Genomic DNA, 16780 nt, shown 5'->3' with positions numbered 1-16780 from the left:
CCACTTACCGGTATTCACTTCTTACGCCTTGGTAACATGCGGTTAGCATATTATTATTATTGTTGTCTTGCCTTCAAACTCTCGTTTCCTCCAGGAAAACAAATAGCGCTGACAGAAGTGATTGGCAACGTACACAACCTGAATTGGAGTAGACTATCTACCGTCATACTCGCAAGTCGTGCGGCAACAAAAAGACTAGATGCGCTAAGCTAAATAATCAAATCAATGGTTCCATTTTCCACTGTCTGAAGTTATGTGAAGCAGCATGTGCCATCTAGCTAAAACAGCTCCTTACCTGTTCTGTGATCCGGAATGTTGCAATGAATCTTGACTGTCCTAAACCTCTTCCAAATCAGCCACAAAAGTCTAGAATCCGGTAAAAATAAAAACTTGACAGCCTATGTGCTTTCATCAACGATAAAAAGTCTCCCCCCCCTTCCCATCTCTCCCTCCCTCTCTCTCTCCACAGCTGGCCCTAATATATGACGTAAAACATCCCACCGGTGGGATGAAAGAAGTGGTCCGGTTCCGCCCCAGTCGTGGTGCCCACATCCAAGCAGTTGGATAAATAGATCCACATCCAGCATATTTTGGACTTTATTTTCAGACCCAGACCCAAGGGCGTCATTTCCCCACCACAATCCTGAGTGTTACATAGCCTGACTCATAAACGCATAGTGGAGGGGTGTGTGGAGGGGGGTTATGAATGGACAATTTGATACAGATTAGGCTTGATGACAACATAGGAGTAAAGTTACCTATAAGAACTTGCAAGTGACATGTCCATTCCGAATGAATGAATGAATGAATGAGTGTGTGTGTGTGTGTGTGTGTGTGTGTGTGTGTGTGTGTGTGTGTGTGTGTGTGTGTGTGCGTGCGTGTGCGTGCGTGCGTGCTTGTATGTAGGCTGTGCACACACTTGGCACCATGCATTGGCCTAATTCCAGAATGCAAATGCATCTGAACCAATGCTCTTCTTCTGTTTTTTGTTGTTGTTTACAGAGGTAGCAATTATTGAAGACCCCCCCCCCCCCCCCCCCCCCCACCACCACCACCACCAGGGGTAATACATGCGATTAGTAATGCAAACCAACCTTTGGGTGTGGGTGTGGCAGGCATGTCTAGAACAAAAACATAGCTGATAACAGATCAACACACTACTGTGATGTCCACATCTACTCACCTCATCCTCCACTGTCACTCCGAGTGGACTCCAATAAATGTGGAAAGCTTCTGAGTAGATGAGCGGCTTGGGTCGTATGTGGAAAATGACACGTGTCCTGTACCTTGAGTGACCTTATGTGATGAGTTCAACATAGCAGAATTGAAATGAATGATTATGTTGGGAAATAATAATAATAATAATAATAATAATAATAATAATAATAATAATAATAATAATACATCAACACAAAGGAATACATAAGATGTGACTGGATATGTGCTTTACAGGACAAAGAATAGGGTAAAAAGGAATACCAATTTAAAAATGGTGGCATAAGAGAGTGAGGAAAAAAGAACAAGAATGAGGATCAGCAAAATAATGGGCTGAAACATCTTGATAGATGAAAGTGAACGGAAAAGGGGAGAGAGTGAATTAGAGAAGCAATTAGAGAAAAGAACACACATGGTTCTTAAAGTGGGGTGGGGGGAGCCCCAGGGGTCCTTGAGGGGATTCCAGGGGGTCCCCAGCAAAAGGTTATTATTTTAGCGATATAATTCCAACCATAAGTAACACAATGACATAATGTGTGACTATTTTGGTCATGGGTTTCATACACTTTCTGTAATAAAACATCTAAAAGTGTGACAACCCTCCCAATCTCCTGGCCCTGTCTTGCAGGAGTTTGGTGTTGGGGTTGTTAGGGTGATTAGATGCACCTGGGCTCTCGCTCCTCACCGATGCACATTTTGTTCGGTTTGTTTGTTTAATGTACTGCAGTTTGTGTTGTCTAGTTATTTCCCTTAGATTTAGAATACATTATTATTGTTTTAACTTTTATTTTGGTGTATGAATGGTCTGAAGGTCTTCTTAAGCGCATCGGGCCGAGGTGCACCTAGACATAATCAGCGACCCCAACAGCTCCTTCAAGGCAGGGCCAGGAGAGTGGGAGGGTCATCACAAAAGCTCAAATCTTATCAGATGGGGAACCCTGGGACAAAATCTTATCAAATGGAGGTCCATGGTCAATTTGTGTCAGTGTAGGTGTCCTTGACGTGCTCTACACCATACATTTATCACCAGCAATCCATCTGCTATCTTTATCCACTTACAGACAGTGGTTCCTCTGCGTTCTTGTCCTCTGGCTTGGGCACATCAAGCCGGTCGATGAAGCTCTGCAGCTCCTTCCTGAATGCCTTCATCTGGGCGTTGATGCGGTACAGCAGCTCGTGTTCCCTGATCCTGTGGAGCCAAATGACTAAGTGATTTTGCACTCCAAATGAATTACAATTATTATCCATATTCTTTTGTTAATTTTTCCCATCCGTTATCAGTTTGAGAGTATGTGAGTTCCACTAGTGAAAACATGGCAATTTAAAGTAAGATATTATCCTCCTTTTCTACTGTGTTTTGGAGACTTTAGTAACGTATGTAGCTGCTCCCATCCTCTGCCAAATATCTACAAAAAAATAATCTTTTCATAAATTATTAAAAACAAAATCAGGTTCACAATATTTAAATTTGAAATTATACCGTGGATCTTGAATGGGGTTCATGCCAAAGATGTCAAAATGAAGAGGGATCATGCACGACTTCAATTTAAGTTGAACACACACACACACACACACACACACACACACACACACACACACACACACACACACACACACACACACACACAAATTGGAATGCATGGTTTACAGACAACAGCAACTGTATTATTGTGTTGAAATTAAAGACTAACTAAATCTCAAACCCAAACCTGTGTAAAGCCTGCCATCTTATGGTAAAAACGATGCTACTGAAATTACCATCCGCTATTGGCTGATCTTTGGTGCCAAGTGATGTCACCCTCTATAGATTACAACAGGTGGTGACATCAACTGGCACCAAAATCAGCCAATAGCAGATTGTAATTTCTGTAGCATGATTTTAACCTTATTAGATTTTGGATTTGGGGGTTAGTTACAGTACTACAGTAGGGTGAATTGAATGAGTTGACACTTGCAACCCTAAAGTAACCACAGAGGGAGCTGTTTTGGGTCATTTCAGACAATACCTGCCCCCTTCCTCATCCTCCTCCAGCCGGGCATACAGCTCCCCGTTGTTGACGTAGACGCGCGCCTCGGCGATGATGGTGCTGGTGTCTGCAATAAGCCTATCGATGGTCCGGCCCAGCCTCTCTGCCTCGATGCGGATGTCCATCATCTGCTGCCGGTCCTTCAGGCTTCGGGATAAAAAACGACTGTCCATGGGAGAGTAGAGGGAGCGTGTGGGGGTGAGGCAGCGGATGTTCCTCACCTCATCCGAGTCGCTCTCCCCTCCGATGGGGCCCTCGCGCTTGCGGTGGGGAGGCAGGAGGCGAGGGGAGGGGGCGCAGGCTGAGGGTGTGTCGTCATCCCGGCCGCCGTCGCTCTCTGCGTCGCTGTCCCGCGGGCTGCCCCTGATCCCCAGGTGGGACGCCAGGTCGTAGCGCTGCATGTTGGATAGCAGCACACGGTTCTCATACTGGAGCTGCATGACTTTGCCGCTCAGCTCATTGATCTGCAGGCGCGCCGCCTTCAGCTCCTCCTGCAGGGTCTCCACCTTAGCGTGGTCGGCACCTCCTGGGGTTTGAACGGAGAAGACGTTGGAAAGCGGAACACCTCGGGAAAGGAAACTTTAACAAGTTTATTTTTTCAATTTTTCTCCCCAATTGTACTTGGCCAATTCCCCCTACTGTCCCGGTCATTGCTCCGCCCCATTTGCCGATCTGAGAGAGCCAGAGACTAGCACATGCTTTCTCCGATACATTTGCAGTCACCAGCCGCTTCTTTTCACATGACATCGAGGAGTTTCACCAGCAGGAGGTAGCGTGTGGGAGGATCACGCTATTCCCACGGTTTCCCTCCCCGACTGACCTTCCTACCCGCAGACACAGCCAATAGACCCTTCTCACGGGGGCCATTTTGTGTCGAGAAGCCAGGGTAAACACAGGTGCAAGCAAAACACTAATGAGGGTTTCCAACTTCCATGATTGGAATTTGGAAACCCTCATTAGTGTTTTGCTTGCACCTGTGTTTACCCTGGCTTCTTGACACAAAATGGCCCCCGTGAGAAGGGTCTATTGTGTCTGTAGGAACATCTGAATATGCAGTTCTTGAAGTTCTATGAAACACTTTGATACAGTTTTATTAAGCTGACAAAAGAAGAGAAATGTCTTATTCTGCAAGGCAGTTGTTTTGTCTCTTGGAGGAATAAATGGCTGAAAGACAGACACTGAATCAAAAAAACACAAACAAACCTCCTCCTCCATGTCTCGACCCAGGTTCGTGGGACCCAGCCTTGTATTTCAGCTTGTTAAGCTCAGTAGTCACCTAAATATGAAAGTGATGTTATTCTCTCTGTATGTTTAGCGCTGATCTGTGGACTTGAATTTGTCACATATGAGACTCACACAAGAACAGCTTTCATACAATGTACATTATGTAGCCTAATAGTCACATGGATATCACACAGCTTACATTATAGCTATTTTGTAAGTAGTTACTATCTGCTGCAATCTTCATGTAAATTATTTAAAATTCTATTTTTAACAGGGCTGATATTGGAACGGGGCAAAGGGGATATCTACTCAAGACGCAGGAACCAAATGAGTGCTATCTAAACAGCGTCTACCTTTTTATTCTGCTCCTCCACATCTGCCAAATTCCTGCGAAGAAGTTCTGCCTCGTCCTCCACCAGCTGAAGCTGCTGCCTCAGCTCTGACAGGGCCTCACCCTGCTCCCTGGATGGGTGACCCCCACTGCCAGAACCTGCCGCCAGACTGAGGAGAGGAGAGGACAGGAGAGCAGAGCAGAGGAGAGGAGAGCAGAGCAGAGGAGAGGAGAGCAGAGGAGAGCAGAGCAGAGCAGAGCAGAGGAGAGCAGAGGAGAGGAGAGGAGAGCAGAGGAGAGGAGAGCAGAGGAGAGGAGAGCAGAGGAGAGCAGAGGAGAGGAGAGCAGAGGAGAGGAGAGCAGAGGAGAGGAGAGGAGAGCAGAGCAGAGGAGAGGAGAGCAGAGGAGAGCAGAGGAGAGGAGAGGAGAGCAGAGGAGAGGAGAGCAGAGGAGAGGAGAGGAGAGCAGAGGAGAGGAGAGCAGAGGAGAGGAGAGCAGAGGACAGAGGAGAGGAGAGCAGAGGAGAGCAGAGGAGAGCAAGAGAGGAGAGGAGAGGCATTGATTGCTCTGAAATTAGATTTTAAGCCCATTCCATTTTTGCTATAAAAAGGTACTACAATGACATCAGATCAACAAATACACAGATACAGATACAGAGAATGTGCTAGGTTGTCCTATACCGCCTAATCTGGGGGCTATTTGAAGCCTAATGGAAGACAATGGTATCCCTCTTGTAAACAGAATGCATGGTCCCATGATACAAAACACATATATTACACTTATATAAATGTATATAATATATATATATATATATATATATATATATATATATATATATATATATATATATATATATATATATATATATATATATATATATATATAATGTATATATATAATATATATAATATATACAGTATATATTATTATATATAATATATATATATTATTATATATATACAGTATATATAATATATATATAATATTATATATATATATATATTAGGGCTGTCAGCGTTAACGCGTTAATCGCGATGCGATTAAGGGCCTACCATAAAGCTTCGGGTACTCACGACACGATGAAATATTAATCCAAAATGCAAAAGAGGTAGGAAAAGAGGTAGTCGGCACTACTTTCCAAACATGGCGGCCGACCTCTTTTCCTTCCAAAAAGACAGATTATGTGCATTTTGGATTAATATTTAATCGTGTGGTGAGTACCCGAAGCACAACATGTATTTTGGCACCGTGAGATGTGTGTTTTGGCAGATTTTTAACAGCTGTAGCATTAGCCTCCATTCTATGGTGATAATTACTAACTTCACGACTGACTGTAGCTCATTGTAAACTGAGCAGACAGTGCTGGTAAGGCATGGTGTATCTTGGTTATGTGGGGGGGATGTGGCAAATGAGCTAAACTTCCAAAAAAGTGGTCTATCCCTTTAATACTTTGGACTACATACATACTACATACTTTGGACTACATACTCCATGTATGTAACCGTGTGACAATAAAGACGGGCTTGTCCGTCTAAAATCGTGTTTTAATCCATGGTTGCGGCCATTGTTGTGTGAGGTCAGACAACTGATTCCCAGCCTAGTGGGGGTCAATTTTTTTCTCCCAGTTTTCAAGTCGGAGCTTCCACTTTGAGTGCCGTTCCAGCGCACTTTTCCTAATAGGAGGCCAGAAAATGCGAACGTCCCAGTTGTCTGGAAGACAGCATAAGTCTTCCCTCAGAGTCTCGGATGCGTGGGTCCTCTAACCACTGGGAGGTCGGCTCCAATGGCTTCAGGCGATATACACGTTATCAATATACACAGTTTCCAATACTGAGCCATTATTCACATGGAAGTGCCAAAGTTTTTAGCTCAGTTTGTGTTTCGACTGATCCACAGCGCCATCGCCGGAAGTATCGGTTCTGGAGCGTGTACTGCACTGTTTACAATTATGCATTTATTTTCTATTCAAGATATATTTTGTAGACATTGTTACCTCCTGTCTACATTGCACTTCTATTGAATTGAAAATAAATCTAAAATTCAAGATCATAAAGTACATTTATTTGCATTCATTTGATTCCCAATCATGACACACTGGTAAGAATGATTAATATCGAATTAAAAATGCTTTGAAATGCAAAATAATGGCATTTTAAACATGCGATACAAAGATGTGATTAATCGCGATTAAGAAAATTAATCGTTTGACAGCCCTAATATATATATATATATATATATATAAATAGATAGGCTATACATATATACTGTATATATAATATATATATTACAAACGCTTTGCCTTCCGCAACAGCCTTGCTTCTATTTGACCAAACATGCAGGGCTTGACTAATTAAGCAGCAGCTGAACAGCGTAGTACCTGTCCTCCCTCATGTCATCCAGCTCGGCCTTCAGCCCCCGGTTCTCCACCTCCAGCTCCACGATCTTCCTGCCCAGGATGTTGGCCTCCTCCTCCACCAGCCGCAGGCGGAGCTTGAGCTCGGACTCGCGGGTGGTGGGCGGCCCCCCGGCCTCTCCTTTGGGCAGGGGGCTGTCCACGTCCCCGTAGAAGGAGCGGTACTTCTGCAGCTCCTGCTCCAGACGGTCCTTCTCCTTGTCAATCTTGGCCATCTTCTTCCTCATCAAGATGGCCTCCTCCTTGATGAAGGCAAGCTGGCATTTCAGGTCCTCGTTCTCCTCCTGCGAAAGAGGGAAGAGAGGTAACCAAGAGACAAGCAAATTGTTCTTTTTAATCGTATTTCCATTTATTTTCTCCGTTGCCCCAGCACAACATCTGCTAAGGAGATGACCGCCATGTACTTTTTCATGCCTAATAATAATTGAACCAATTGTTGTTTTTTTGTTGTTTTTACAGTGCACCTGAACGTAACATGCAAGATACTCGCTGAATAAGTGTCCAAATGTTTATGTCATTCTGGCCAATACTCCACTTCTGTTATAGCATTTCAGTCTGAATATGGAATATGTTTCCATAATCTATAATTTAGCTGCAAAAATTGTCAAATACTGACGTCTGCTTGCTACCCAGGCACTTATGTACTGTATGTACTTAACCTAATTAAGGTTACCCATGGGACTAACTATCTGGTGTGCACAACATTGTCAGACTAAACTCCGGCTGACACCCCAAAAACCTACAATCGGCTACAGAAAAATGTATATTGTTTGTTTATTAACTGGCCCCTGGCCTTCTATCATTTCACGAAAGTGGCCCCCAGGCAAAGCAAGTCGAGTATCCCTGGACTAGCACATGCTTCCTCCGATACATGTGCAGTCGCCACCCACTTATTTTCACCTGACAGCAAGGAGTTTCACTGGCAGGATCTAATGTGTGGGAGGATCACACTTTTTAATTGTATTTCCATTCATCACATTTGCTCCATTGCCTCAGCACATCTTGTGAGGAGGTGACAGCCATGTTCTTTTCCATAATAATTCCAATCGCAACATGCCTTTTCTCTCTGTGACAGGGCCTAGTAAGCAATTAATTTAGTAATTGCACTGAGAAACATTGCTCTGACCTCATTATTAGACATCTCCATTGCAGTTCATAGAGCATGGTAAATTTGGACTCACCTCGATTGGAGTCTGTGGAATCCTTCTCTCTGCTTTCTGGCCATCCTTACCTCCTTTTCTTTTCAGTGAGAGCTGCAGGAAAACAGTGGTTATGTCATCAGCCCACTATTTTCTGAGAGGAGGCAGTGATATCATCCAGATTTATGGGACACTAAGCGCACAGTAATGGAAAAACTGTATTGCTTCAAATCACTGTCAGGAACATTTCTGGTGAAATATTCAAATGATCACGAAGAACCAGATTACCAAGTGTGTTTTTATAGCCTTCATGTAAAAATACATCCGAAAAAACAGCATTCACATCTGTTGTTCCTTTGATGTTGGATAGTGACTAATCGAGATTTGAATATCTCACAAAAGGCTCTCATCTGTGATGTCATCAAGTGAGCTGCTCCATTGAGAAAGAATATGAGACTGATGCTGTGAACAATGTGGCAGGATCCAGTATTTATTGGTAAGGGGCCTCGAGTTTGGCATTTTGACCATCGGCATCTTGGATGTGAAGAGCTGCAGCGGCCCCTGCTATTGGTCCCTGATCGGTGAGCTACGTGATCACTGGACAGGCAACCTGTCAATCATGCCCAAAAGCATAGTCTATTTGATCAACTACCATATTTTACTCTAAATTGGACCATCATTTCATTGTGCTGTTTTGAGACCATAAACTCGTTAGGAAAGTGTTTACTGTGGTAATAAATCAAGTGAGAAGTTGTGTCATTTTCCCATTGACTTCTATACAATCAGACTTCTCTTTGCAGCTATACAGGGTGTAGGTGGGTGAGTTAAATTCACCCCTGTACAGTTGTCATGAACAGGGAAATCAGCTATGGAGACAAAAACCGTTTTGTGAACCAGGCTGTAAACATATTTATTTCTGCTGTAAAATTGGGGATTATAACATGGGGGCCTATGGGGAATGACCTGCTTTTGCAGCCAGCCTCAAGTGGCCTTTTGAGGAACTGCACTTCCACGTTGGCTTCATTTTTTCCAAGATGGAGGTTGCCACTTGGTATGGGGACATAATGGTTTTGAACCAATAGAGATTGTTAAAAAATGCTTATGCATATATTTTATAAGTCAGCAGCATCACCTGAGTGAACTGTCCAAATAGGAATTCTGTTTAGTGTGATTGTTCCCCTTTAAAGACTAATGTGGTCTTTTAAGATAAAAACCTACATAAATGGTAAAAACACAAAGCATTGCAGCATACTGCATAGTATACTGTAATAGAGCTATCCCCACCATGCCTATTGCATTTTATACAACAGGTAGTTCCGGCCGAGCAATTTGATTGGACAAGAGGGATCCTACCAGTGCCGATATTTTACGATAACGCACTGGCGCTTCACTGTGTGTAGATCACTCCGCTTCACAGCTGCTCTAATCAACAAAATGCTTCACAGCTGCTCTAATCAACAAAATGCTTCACAGCTGCTCTAATCAACAAAACGCTTCAAGCAATATCACACGAGAGGGAGTGCTGTTGTCTAAAATGTTTCACAGCTGCTCTAATCAACAAAACAAACACCAGCCACGTTACATTGAACATCATTCACAAAGCGTAACACCTACGCTCCCGACAGCACAACGATGGATTTATTTCCTAACATAACTAACTAACATGCCATCACCAGACTCTTATTTTACTGGCTGTACAATAAATGGAAACTTGCAAATCAATGTGTATGATAAAAAGGAGGCAGCCTGCAGTTAATTAGGCTACATTTTTGGCAACTGGTAGCGGAAAGCTGAGGGGACTATTTTTGTTGGCGGAGGAATAAATAGAGAAATCATATATTTTCTCAGCTTTTTGTAATTTTTTTAATCAGCTTTGTTTAATAGAACTGTTGTATAAAAGCAATATCACACTTGAGGTCGTGCTGTTGTTGTCTAATTATCTTCGACGACTGAATCACAGCCGTGACGATATTAGCCAACAACAGCACTCCATCTCGTGTGATATTGCTTAAGTTACGATATGTCAGCTCTATCAATACTGCCAGCATCACCCCTTCTTTACTGTATTCTCTATCTGCATTCCCCAACTTCCTTGGGATACCTTTATTTGTTCGGTTTGATGATTTTGACCACTAGAGGTTTCAGCTGTGTCAACTCATCCCACTCACTAGACACACTGACATGCGCACATAGGCCTGGGTATGGCAAGACAGGACGGATGCACCTCTTTGGCTTTCTCCAGCTCGTTGTGCAGGGCCTGCTTGGTGACCTCCACCTCGATCAGCTTCTGCCTCAGCCTCTCATTCTCCTCCTCTGTCCTCGTCCTCTTCTCCTCCACGCTCTCCAGTTCATGGTGCAACCGCACGGACACATCCTTCGCCACCTGAGAGAGAGAGAGAGAGAGAGAGAGAGAGAGAGAGAGGTGGGGAGGCGGTCATTATTAAGGAAGCTATTAGAATTATTTCTATGTAAAAGGTGAACTAGATTGGCTATATTGTGAATGCAGCAGCTACCAATATTTTCACCCATGAGGACATGTCTGGTGATATATTTATTGTATATCAAATGATATATAACTGGATCCTTAAACGTGCAGTATGGGATTTTTTCTCAATTTTCTGCCGCTAGGTGTCTCAAACTCAAAACAATAACAGAAAACGGCGTGTCATGGCGTCGTGCAATAGTGTGGAATTATGCGAGCCATTTTATGAGATTAGGATTCCCTCAGTGTTCATTGTTCACAAGGTTTTTAGTGGGAGCCGATACCCGCAGACGTCTCCTCCTCTCCCAAAACAAACAGACTCTCTAATTACAACAGGTCAAAACACTGAATAAAGCAACTTCACGTTAAAATCACTGTTTCCCCAAATGGAATTTGCTTGAGGGCTGCAAGCCGCGCTGGTTGCTAACGTTAGCTCAGCTTGTTTCTATTGTGCTCAGTTTGTTTCAAAGCTTTGGATTCATCTGTGTTCATCGTTCACATGGCTTCTACCGCACGCCGGATTATACTAGAGTCCCTCCTCTCCAAAACAAACTGACTCGGTAATTAAAACGGGCAAAAAACACTAAATGAACAGTTTGTTAAAACTCACCATTTCTTTCCAATGGAGTTCAGTGGATACAGGATGTCCACAAGGCTCTTTCTCGAACGTAACTAATGTGAACTAATATGATCCAGACCTCCGGTGACTAAAATCATTCATCCAGTCAAAAGATATAGTTAAAAGCGACCAATATGTAAAAACTGACAGTGATGTGATTTGAAAAAGTAAGAAAATAGTGTAGAATTGACCGGAGATCCAAGTTACAGCTGGCGCTCTGTGATGACATCATCAACAAAAAGCGAGTCACTCAAACGCTCCGTGTTATTGATATAATATAATTAAATTGTGGATTTTGAGCACTTTCGAAAACATTTGGGATACTTTAAGTGCATAACTAAAGAATATATATAACATACTGTAGGTCTACTCGTTTTTAGACATTTTAATGCTATAATAATATAATGATAATGCTAAAGGTTACATATTGTATCTTTAAAGCAGAATTGCCTTAATAGAATAGAACAGAACAGAACAGAACAGAACAGAACAGAACAGAACAGCAAAATGCACTTTTCATAGTGGGAACTTAAAGGGGGACTTACCCCCCCCCCCCCCCCCCAGATTTCTGGCAAAACGGTATTCTACTTGATTTGAAAACTCTGCAGGCAAGATGGCCGGCAACTCTCCTGGCATGAACTACAGTAATAATCACATGAAAAAAACATTTTGGGGACTGGGAAAGGGGAGATTACGCCGTGACGTCAGGTTGTACCGTTTTGGAGGGCAAAAAAAAAGCAGATTTGAACCCATAGAGGGTACCTATGCTGTTGAAAATGATAAAGATTGTAGAATATTATAAATTTGGTCTCAAATGTGGAAATTTTGACCAGAATTCTTCACACACCACCCCAAAAGCCATATATATTGGTTAAAAGCTGAAAAAATGTGTTTTGGGGTTAGTTACACTTTAAAGTATACGACATACAGTTCACTTTATGTACATGTAGCTCCTGATTATAGATGGTTTTAACTCGACAACATCAACATTCTAAATTGCCCCCAGCTTACTTCCTGTTGCAGTGTTTGCTAGTACAATAACTGAACTGACAGTATAACATGGAGGGGAAAGCTTGTTCAGGCTTCTTTCTTTCTTTCACTGCAATTCACGCTTTATCTCATCACTATAGACCTTATTCGATTGACGTCACTCACGTACGGGCACGCCCATTGCCTCCATGTTGTTGACATAGCGCAGCAGTTTTAAGTGACAGCCTATGTAAGAGCAGCGTTTATCGGAAGCTAGCCGCCGTTAGCGTTATCTGTATCGTTCCAATTGTGTTCGGATGGTGACCTGCGTTACACACGGCTGTAGTAATGACAGCAATAAAGTCCCCGTGGTTTGTTTCTATCTCTACCGTCCACAGACGTGAAGGGAGCGAGACGGAGGATACGTCAGCAGCACAGGAGATGTGTGGATAGTTAGGAGAGACAGGTGAGACTTTCTGACAGCAAAGTCTGTTCACCTCGTTTTTTCTTTTGTTTATTATTACAGGCATAGAGAGCCGCAGTAACGAGTCCGGAAATCATCGATGCTAACAGCCCTGGTTCTTCACAGTTTTCGCCTATGGGAGTTTTGAATGGATTTTTGGCGCGATGCTTCTAATAATCTCTCTGGGCAACGCTGGCTTAATCAAACGCGAACCAGTGTTTAGTAACATCATCTTCATACATGAAGACCACTTTTATGAGTTTTGAAGCTTTTACGTGCCGTTAAAAGGGCGGCTAGCTAGCAAACGGCTAAATGAGACTACACTCTTGAGTCGATGGGGATATATACGTCAATAACGTCACTACTTCAAAGGACGAACACGGAAATATCTTTCCCTCACCTGGTTCAGCCCCGTTCAGCCCAGGGTAATCAGTGCACACATCAACAACAGTCCAGGTTGAGTGCTGACGTGACGTGGAAGCCTATGCGACAGTGTGTAGTTCTGGATTAACTTAGCTCGAGCATTTTACTTCTAGGGCTCGCAGTTACGCTTCAAAACTCATGAAAGTGGTCCTCATGTGTGAAGATTATCCCGCTGAACCTTGGTTCGCGTTTGATTAAACTTGCGTTGCCCACAGACATTATTTGAAGCATCACGCCAAAAACCCATTCAAAAATCCCATAGACAGAAACAGTGAAGAACCAGGAAGTTCGGGACTTCCGCATTCAGCCTACAAAAATACGTCATCCCTGCGGCTCTCTATTAACGGCAGCATACAAACAACAACTCTGGGGTTTTTATTGCTGTCATCACTATCGCTATTTTGTAATGGAACAGAAACGACAATAAGGCCGTTACTATACATCAAGTCTGCCAACACCTTACAGACTTTTAAGGCCTTGCTCAAAACCCACCTTTTCGCTCTAGATGATCACAGAGTTACTTTGCTGTTGTGTTGTGTGTCTGAGGTGTACTTATGTTCTCTGTCTGTCCGTCTGCCTGGTTCCCTGTCTCCATTGTCCTGTCTATTCATTTCTTTTCTTTTTTTCCCTCGGGCTGCGCCCCGGACCAATGTAAAAGTTGGCTGAGGGGCGCAATATAAATGAAAATATCATATCATATCATATCATATCATAGTTGTCAGCTGCAGGACGGTATGTCAACAATATGGCGCTGTCCGGGGTTAGCGAATAAGGTCTATAGCTTTAGTCTTGCCTAACATGGCCATAGCATCACCTTCAGGTCTTGCTCCAGACTCCTGAGCAGCTCTATGTCCACCTCTCCGGTCTCTGCGAAGCGGAGCCTCTTCCTCTCAGCCTTTCTCAGGCGGTACTGGAGGATCCGGCAGTTCTTATTGGCTCTCTCCAGCTCTCTGCGCATATCCTGCAGCTGGCACGTATCCTCCTCGTAGAAGGTGTCCCGCATCTCATCCATCTCTGCCCGCATCTCCTCGATTTCAGTCTAACAAGAGTGAGAGAAATGGGTATGCGTGAATCATAATAATAAGAAGAATAATAATAATAAGAAGAAGAAGAAGAAGAAGAAGAAGAAGAAGAAGAAGAAGAAGAAGAAGAAGAAGAAGAAGAAGAAGAAGAACAAATACAATTTCAAATCTAGGCCTTTATAAAACCTGCTTAGGCCTAATAGCGAACAGCATGTTCTCAACGTGGAGTCTGGGGACCACTTGAGGGGGTCCCAGGGGGTCCCCAGCAAATGTATTAATTGTTAAACTTCACCATAATTTGTTGTTGTTGTTGTTGTTGTTGTTGTTGTTGTTGTTGTTGTTGTTAATAAGATGTTAAGGCAATTAGAGAATGTAGAAGAATTACTATTTTGATATAGTTTCACTGTTATCTCTCTACCTACAATGAGATGGACAAAATAATTTATAGAGATTTGGGTCAGAGAGACAAAACCTCATTCAAATGGGGTCCATGGCTCTTAATGTGGACTAAATTAAGGATCCCTGATATGAAAAGGGTTGAGAAACATGGCCTATAGGCTACTGAATACTACTAGCAGCTGTATGCAGCCTGCAGCTACAACAGGTGCTACCATGACGCATGCTGAAAACATAACTGATATCAGAAAATATGACAATCTTGCACTAGCCTATTTAGCTTACCTTTAGGTCGTCGTTTTCGTCCTCCAGCTTCTCTATCTCGTCGTGCAGCCTGTGGTCGGGCTGTGGAGCCGGCTGTGGGCTGTCGGGCTCGGGGGAAATCTCCGGCTCCGAGGCCGGCGGAGAGGACTGCTTCGCCTGCATCTTTGCCCCTTTCTTCCCCAGGCTCTTGTTCAGGTGGAACTGGATCAGCTCGGACTGCAAGCAGCCCTCCTTCCAGAAGCCGGGTCCGCAGCCTACTGTGCTTTTGGAGCTCTTCTTTCCGCCGCTCGCCGCATCCCCTCCTCCTCTCTGCTGTTTGCTCCTCAGTTTGGGGGATTTGGAGGCGCACGGCTGGTCGGAGACCACGCGGTTTGATGGCGACGAGGTATCAGCGACGAGGCGGGAGGAGTCCTCGGGTGGTGCCGCCGCCGCCGCCGCCCTGCTCAGCGGCGGGCTTTCAGCACCAGCGGGCTGGACAGCAGGCGCGCCTCTGGATGCATGCGCGCCCCCGGCCTGCCTGTCTCTGCCTGTGGCTGTAGAGACTGGAGAGTGACCCCGGCTGCTTCTCCCTCCCCCCCCGCCCCCTGCTGGTTTGGACGCGCTGGGCTTTGATGCGCCGCTGCCCTTCTGTGCCGCTTTGGTTCCACCGTCTTTGAGGCCAGCTGGTGATGAAGCCCGCTGCTGCTGCTGCTGCTGCTGCTGCTTCCGGCTGCCGCTGTCTGGCTGCCGCGGCGAGTCGGCAGAGGATGGGTTCATCATGGTGTCATAGGCGACGGCTCAGCTCATCCACAACATGCATCCCTTTACCCCGTTATCCATGCAGCTGAAAAACAATGAGCCTGAAAATCAATATTCAGCCCTATGTGCATGGAAACGATGTATACGGATCCAGAGCACACCCGTGAAGAATATGCCTGCCTTATGTGATTATGAATTATATTGGCAATTAAGTTTGTTTTCCAGAAACTATAAAAAGGCATGGATTTAACCAGGTGGAGAAACATGCATTAATAGCTGCTGCTCAGACTGAGCAAATGGTTTGCATGTTGTGCGCCAAACACCGGGCAGGCTGGGCGGGTGAGCGCAAAAAAAGGCAGTGTCATTCATTGGATATGAAATCCGAACCAGCGCTGTCGGTTCTGAGTCTGACTGAGCGGACTACGTGGTCCTCAAACCGAACCGAGATGAGTAGAAACAAAGCTTGTGGTTGTGTCTGGGATGCTCCAAGTTCGTGGTTAAAAAAATAAAAATGCCATGAGTGTTTTAGAGATAGGCTATAATTGGCTGACAGAAGAGCTTTTCGGTCAGCCATCATCTTTACTCATCATATCGAATATGCTCGATGACTCAAACGATCGAAGATGAGCTATATAGCCTAATAGGTCAGGCAGGAGCAAAGACACAATGCCCTATATGCACATAGCTGGCGGTGTTTTTTCCTTTTGTCTATTTAGTTTCAGAAGAACCAAAGGGTCGACTGCTAATCACCAATCTCTCAATCAGTGTTGCCTCCAATAAATAGCCTATTTGATTAAAAAAACATTATTATTATTATTTTGTTTTGTTTACAAGGAAGGGCCAGCAACAGACAGTAAGCTAGGCCCAACAGCAGATAAGATGAATGGTCCACATTCAGTCGGTTGTCCTTATAGCTACAGTTGTCACATTCATCCAATAGAGAGATAGCCTACAAGTGATGAAGGAAAAGCACCTTAAATAAATGTCATGCGCCTCAAAATGATTTCCCTTACCATTTCTGTCTGTTTTGTCGGATCCCGAAGGGTAGCGGTGAT

General features: G+C 44.1%; 1 protein-coding gene across 1 annotated transcript; it reads right to left on the bottom strand.

The window, feature by feature from the left end:
• Positions 1-1446: 1446 nt before the first annotated feature.
• On the bottom strand, positions 1447-15746 carry mtcl3 (MTCL family member 3; the record flags this gene model as incomplete). Its single annotated transcript, XM_083638392.1, has 10 exons — positions 1447-1557; positions 2275-2404; positions 3222-3768; positions 4446-4518; positions 4820-4967; positions 7175-7494; positions 8392-8463; positions 10574-10732; positions 14120-14344; positions 15009-15746. The coding sequence occupies 10 exons, from the start codon at positions 15744-15746 to the stop codon at positions 1447-1449; spliced, it is 2523 nt and encodes an 840-aa protein (XP_083494518.1).
• Positions 15747-16780: the final 1034 nt, after the last annotated feature.

The sequence above is a fragment of the Poromitra crassiceps genome, assembly GCF_964638095.1.
Source record: "Poromitra crassiceps genome assembly, chromosome: 1".
Taxonomy (NCBI): Eukaryota; Metazoa; Chordata; class Actinopteri; order Beryciformes; family Melamphaidae; genus Poromitra; species Poromitra crassiceps.
The sequence above is the reverse complement of the archived record's forward strand: the minus strand, read 5'-3'. Positions and strand labels throughout refer to the sequence as shown.